The sequence below is a fragment of the Xyrauchen texanus genome, chromosome 12 (assembly GCF_025860055.1).
Source record: "Xyrauchen texanus isolate HMW12.3.18 chromosome 12, RBS_HiC_50CHRs, whole genome shotgun sequence".
Lineage (NCBI taxonomy): Eukaryota > Metazoa > Chordata > Actinopteri > Cypriniformes > Catostomidae > Xyrauchen > Xyrauchen texanus.
Genome location: NC_068287.1, coordinates 32727675 through 32734177, shown reverse-complemented (window position 1 = coordinate 32734177; position 6503 = coordinate 32727675). Strand labels below are relative to the sequence as shown.

The 6503-nt window shown below is 37.0% G+C and overlaps 1 protein-coding gene across 1 annotated transcript; it reads left to right on the top strand.

The window, feature by feature from the left end:
• On the top strand, positions 1-5415 carry LOC127653333 (40S ribosomal protein S15a). The gene is made up of 5 exons (XM_052139984.1): positions 1-50; positions 613-750; positions 851-930; positions 2497-2582; positions 5284-5415. Exons 2-5 carry the CDS (start codon positions 618-620, stop codon positions 5375-5377), a joined length of 393 nt encoding a protein of 130 aa, XP_051995944.1. The 5' UTR covers positions 1-50; positions 613-617; the 3' UTR covers positions 5378-5415.
• The last annotated feature ends 1088 nt before the right edge of the window (positions 5416-6503 follow it).

Genomic DNA, 6503 nt, shown 5'->3' with positions numbered 1-6503 from the left:
TCGCACCGCGCGCCCCTCTTCCTTCCTCTTTCCGCCATATTGCAGAACTGGTAAGGTCCAGGATTACTACAATGCTTGTATAATCTGTTTGAAATCACGGACATCGGTGTATATCATGAACACACACTGTTGAATATGTGTTCACGAACAACCTAAACGCCAGGTTTTTGAACCATTTGGTTAATCGTGTCTGTATAAAGGGACATTTACCCTGATAATCACGGCTGCCCAACCTCTTCCACCATACAGTAGTACTTACCGATGTTACTGGACAAACGCGAATAAGCCAAGTCAATTTTCTCAAGCGGTCTGGAACCTTATTTTAAATTACTCAAGTACGTTATCAATAAATAAAAAGGTTTTGGAGTAGGTCATGCCTTGATAGCTTAAATTGCGAACTTTTCCCGCAGCGGCGGATCGTTAACCATCCACGCATAATGTCGAGAATTGTACTCACGTTTGTCACATTGAAAAACTTTTACAATCTGAATTAAGTCTGATGTATTTCTATTCTTGCTTATGCACCTGACCACTCTGATTTTTGCTCTGTCGTGACCGTGACTGCACAAGTAAATATATATATATAACGTTTAAAACATTTCTTTATTACAGGCATCATGGTGCGCATGAACGTTCTCGCGGATGCACTTAAAAGCATCAACAATGCTGAGAAACGTGGGAAACGCCAGGTTCTCATCAGGCCCTGCTCTAAAGTCATAGTGCGCTTTCTTACTGTGATGATGAAGCATGGTAAGTACGTTCATGAGTTTGTGTGCATTCTGTTGACCAGTCTTGAGGCATTCATTCATTCAAACCTTATGAGCCCATTATGTGTGTGCAATCTTTGCAGGTTACATTGGTGAATTTGAGATCATTGATGATCACAGAGCTGGGAAAATTGTAGTCAATCTCACAGGGAGGCTGAACAAGGCAAGTGTGGTCCTTTACATCTTCAATACATAAAAGTAAAGAAGGCCATATAATTGCAACTTAAAAGATTTTTTTATTTGTGCAGCACTTGTTAAATAATATGATTTGTTAAATGAGGTTAATAGATGGTCTCTCTGGGTGCTGCATAGTGGTATATACCAAATTTACATTAGGGGTGGTCACACTTCTATGATATGAGATCAACCTTTTCTTAATGCCATTATAGTAAGTTCTACCATGCATTGTTGGCAGTGGTGTCACAATACAAAAATTGAAAAAGTCTGTTCCTACACCATTAAACTTTTCAATACCAAGACTAGGGCTGCAGAATTGAGACTTATCATTATCATGGATTATTTCCCTTGATATTGTAATTGCGATATTTTTTGTAATAGAATTTACAACAAGATTCTTTGTGTTGGTCAACTGCATTACATATATTTTTATGTACTAAGCAACACATCTAAAACAAGCTGAGACCTGTTCATAAATGACTGAATTTGCATGAAAAACAAGTGTTTAATGGTGTATACATTTTACACAAAGCAATGCAACAATTCTAAAATAGTAGGTTGTCATTACTGATATGTCGATAGACTGATTTGAGTGGAGCAACATGAATGAGTTCACCACCAGTTTAGTTGAAAACAACTAACAATATCAAGAATAGATTTTCCTTGGAACAGGAGCGAAATATAATCTGGTATTGTAAATATCAATGCATCAGAGGAGAAATCACCAAGTTCTCAAATGTATCCACGTTATACTTGACCTATAAAACTTGCAAATATAAGACTTTTTTTAATTTAAGACATATTGTAGGATAGGTTATTCACAATGTTGTATGGATATTTACGCATGCTTTTTTAAAATAAATTTTAAGTTTGTATTACTACAAAAACTTTGTATATTTAAAGAGTGATTGCAGGGGATGGGTTATATTCACGAGGAAAGGGATAACGCTAAACACCTAACCCTATCCAAATTGGTAGAATTGTTCTCATAAATATGAATGAGTCATCCCCTGTTATCCTATGTTCAGAAATCTGTGCATGGGGGAGCCGAAATAAGGAAATAAAAAAGTGATCTTTAATATTGTCTTTACGTATTTTCTCTTTCTGCTCCTTATCGCTTTTGACCTGTTAACGAGATTGGTTGTCTTGAGATTGGTCGATCAACGTAATAACCACACCCGATGTTGGTGAACCGGTGATCCGTGTCTGATAGCTGATACTATATTGTGTATTTTACCCTGGCTGGAATGCTGCATTCACCAATCGGCAACCAGAACTGATTTATGATTAACTTTTTTTTTTTTTGTCTAACATACACCATGTGTAGATTGAGACTCTGCCTGGTTTTTGAAATCAAAAGAAATTAAAGGATGAACGACAAGCCTTTTTGAATTGTCCTCAGTTGGCAGAATCAGTTGCCTTACATAAACGGGATATTGGGTTTGAAAGTCAATATTGTGTACCTTGTGCCCTGTTGGACTATAAAATACATGTAGATAAAATGGGTAGAATGACTTTAACTCACATTCTCTTAACACTATCTATAATGCAGTGTGGTGTCATCAGCCCACGGTTCGATGTGCAGTTGAATGATCTGGAGAAGTGGCAGAACAACCTTCTCCCATCCAGACAGTTCGGGTGAGTTACTTGAATTTTTATCATTAAAAGGGCCAAACCATGTAGAAAAAGCAGACTTTTCATTATGTAAAATAACTCACTAAGTAAAATAATTGAAAGAACTTCTCAATCTGAGCAATTATCATGGTTGCCAAAAAATCAAATACCAAAGTAGCTGTAATTGCACAACATATCACAAATGCTCACTTAAATACATTTAACGTAATGGATTATGTGCTTCCACTCAAGTATGAGGCAATTCTGTCACTTTGGATGGATTTGTGTTTTTTTTTTTTTCTGTTGGTTAATCTTTGACTGCTGACTACTGCTTAAAATGTTTGCCTGCAGTGTTTTGTAAGTGATGCTCTTTTTAAAACATTTTTAGGTGTGGTCTGTATAAGTATGTAGAATGAACAGTAAACTCTTGTGTCTAGCACTCAGCTGGTTTCCTGAAGTGTTTTAGGAAACCCACATTACTGGGAATTGTGATTTACTATGGGAGAAGGCACAGTGTAGAAAAATATACATACATGACTGCATTGCAAGCAGTTAAGGTATCTCTTTTTTCTTACCTGAATTCAAAAACCGTGCATCTTGATGTGTAAATTCTAATCAGTGGTGTGTTGATTTTAATTTATTAATGTTTTTATATTGTATGTTCCCTGAACATTATCTTTAAGTTTTGGCTCTTTTTTTTTTAATGGGTTGCAACATGCTGCTTTGTTATTGGATACCTTAAGTTATAGGCCTAAATATTGTCCAGGGCTGCATTTCCCAAAAGCATTTTAAGACTAAGTACATCGTAGAAACCGTTGGTCTCCACAATCAACTTAAGCTAGCGATGCTTTTGGAAAATGTAGCCCTGGCTGACAAAACAATCCATATATGCCAATTAAAAAATTGGCTTAGGCCAATAGAAATGCATAGTCGGCCAGTTAACACAAGTTATAACCTTGTTAAAAGATGGAAGAATAAATTGAGTAAAAATGTAACGAGTGTTCATTTTAGCAGTTGTGTATGTCTCATTTGCCATTATTCATTATATGCATTATTTTCCTGCCATTGAAAAAAATATGCTGTTGATTGATCCCAGTTAATTTAGCCTAACAATTTTAGTTATTGCAAATAGGTTGAGAACTAGGCTAGAACTGCTGAATGGGTAAATCAAATTAAAATATCCAAAAATATCATGCCTTCAAATGTAACAACTTTCTGAAATGCTCCGTTTTGGCCTAAGCACTTCAACTTAAACGCCCACAGTTATGATTGGCTAACATCATGCAGCCCCTCAAATTCAGCAATGAATCTCGACATTAAAAAACAAAATTGCAGGGTTTACACACAACACACATCCAGCACATTGCATCTGAATATATTAAACCGTTCATCTCAAGCACAACTGTTAACACTCAGCACCATATATTATCAAACAGTCAAGACATTTGAAATATTTATTAATGAAACGTTTGTCTACATTTAATTGTTTGTAACTGTTCAATCTTTCAATAACAGTTCCTTTTCAAATCTTGAATTATATTTTGACAGTTCACACAAATGCTGACATGAGATGAAAAAAAAAACCCAACACATCATAGTCCAAAGAATGGTGAAATTATGTGCACACGCACATCACTGGAAACACCCAAACTGTCAAAGACATCCATTGTGAAGACGTCCAACATTTACTTACACTAACAATTAAAAATGGCGCAGATGGGCGAAAGAACGCGTCAATGACGGGCATCAGCTAAATGAGAGAATTGCTTCTAACTTTCAAAGTTGTAACTTGACCATGTTTTTCAAAAGTGGTGAGATACAACGCAGCGGTCAAATAGTCTGTGTAGTTCATGTTTATTTGCAAAATAATAAAAAATAGTCCAGATGGTTCCACTTTGGTGTTACATAAGGCCTTTCATCTTGAACTGCGTGCCAGTGGGTAGGGTCAAGGGTGCCATGATGTATTTTGTGAGTTGTGTAAATACAAATGAGCAACGTGTTGTGATGTCATTAACACAGATTTCAAAACGAGATATTTTTTAAACAGGGTGACAACTGTAAATGATCTTTTTTTTTGTCTAGAATGTTTTGAGTTCTGAAATATACAGGATGATATATAGTCAAGTTACCTCATGTCTAAATATCAAGGGAAATTTGATTCCGCATTGGGGCTTGATAATTTGACAATCCTATTTGAGTTTTTTTTTTTTTTTTTAATCCCCTTTTCTCCCAATTTGGAATGCCCAATTTCCACTACTTAGGTCCTTGTGGTGGCGAGGTTACTCACCTCAATCCGGGTGGCAGAGGACAAGTCTCAGTTGCCTCCGCTTCTGAGACCATCAATCCATGCGTCTTATCACGTGGCTCGTTGTGCATGACACCGTGGAGACTCCCAGCATGTGGAGGCTCATGCTACTCTCTGCGCTCCACGCACAATTTGCCACACGCCCCATTGAGAGGGAGAACCCCTAATCAAGAAAACAAGGTTACCCCATTTGACGCTACCGTTCCTAGAAACCAAGCCAATTTGGTTGCTTGGGAGACCAGGCTGGAGTCACTCAGCATGCCCTGGATTTGAACTCGTGACTCCAGGGATGGTAGACAGTGTCTATAATCGCTGAGCTACCCAGGCCCCCAAAAGAAAGTTTTTGATTAATAGGGCAAGATTAATTTAAAGGGCAGCACCTTTTTGGACAGCATTGTAATGTTTTTTCTTTCTCTGCAGATTCATTGTTTTAACAACTTCTGCTGGTATCATGGACCATGAGGAGGCCAGACGAAAACACACAGGAGGAAAAATACTCGGGTTCTTTTTCTAAATATGTAAAGTCGCCAACAAATAAACAGTGGAAGACAAGTTGTTTGTGTGCTTTTTCATGAAAGAGCTTACAAAATACATTACACAATCAGATGCTAGTTAAAAGTGCAAATCTAAAAAGTAGTAAACATATACATCTTGTATGAAAACATTTTCTGCGAATTGTGTTGATTGGTGATTGACACCCCTTGCATTTGGTTGGTTGAAGTACAATATCAAGCTGCTTTCGTCAATATGCTGTCATAACACAAATTACACTCGAATATTATTATTATTTATATTTGGTTTTCAGTTTAGAAAATATGAAGTTAACATTTAAAGGAGAGGACAGCTTCCTCAAAACCAGCTACCTTCTCAAAATACTGCTTTTTCACTTTTTGGGTGAATTTTGTGAGTTGATGTCGGACTTAAAATACAAAGTCACATGTCCTGAGTTTTTGCAACTTGCTCATTGCTCCTCTCCCCTGCCTGCTAAATGTTTGTGTCCCAGAATACAAACCTATTTTTAGGGTTAAAATGATATTTCACCCAAAAATGAATTTTCTTTATCATTTACTTACCCATATGCTATCCCAGATGTGTATGATTGACATTCTTCTGCAGAACACAAAGCCTTTTAGAAAATTATCTCCGCTCTGTAGGTCCTTACAAATAAAGTGAATAGTAATCAGACATTTGAAGCATAAAGGAGGGGGAAATCTTAAGAATAGATTTTGGTGGAGTGGTGGTGGTGTAGTGGCTAAAGCACAGGGCTGTTAATCAGAAGACCCTTGGTTCGAACCCCACGGCCACCACCATTGTGCCCTTGAGCATGGCACTTAACTCCAGGTTGTTCCGGGTGGTTGTCCCTGTAATAATTGCACTGTAAGTCGCTTTATTAAGAGAAGCAATATAATTCATGTAGGTGAGGGACATCTATAGTTAAGTCCTTTTTGTTTTACTCAAAATCTTCACTTTCACATCTGAATCTCGCATGTGGTGCTCGTTTCACTTTAACATCTGGAAGTGAAAGTGGAAAGTTATAGTAACAAAAAAAGGACTCATATGTGATTTCTTTCACACCCACACCTATTATATTGCTTCTGAAGAAATGGATTTAACCACTGCAGACATATAGATTACTTGGA

What these genes read in the sequence shown, in the direction of transcription:
- LOC127653333 (XM_052139984.1), top strand. Translation starts at nt 618, where the DNA reads ATGGTGCGCATGAACGTTCTCGCGGATGCACTTAAAAGCATCAACAAT. An exon ending in TACTGTGATGATGAAGCATG is followed by an intron (nt 751 to 850) that starts GTAAGTACGTTC and finishes CAATCTTTGCAG; the next exon opens with GTTACATTGGTGAATTTGAG. An exon ending in TCACAGGGAGGCTGAACAAG is followed by an intron (nt 931 to 2,496) that starts GCAAGTGTGGTC and finishes TCTATAATGCAG; the next exon opens with TGTGGTGTCATCAGCCCACG.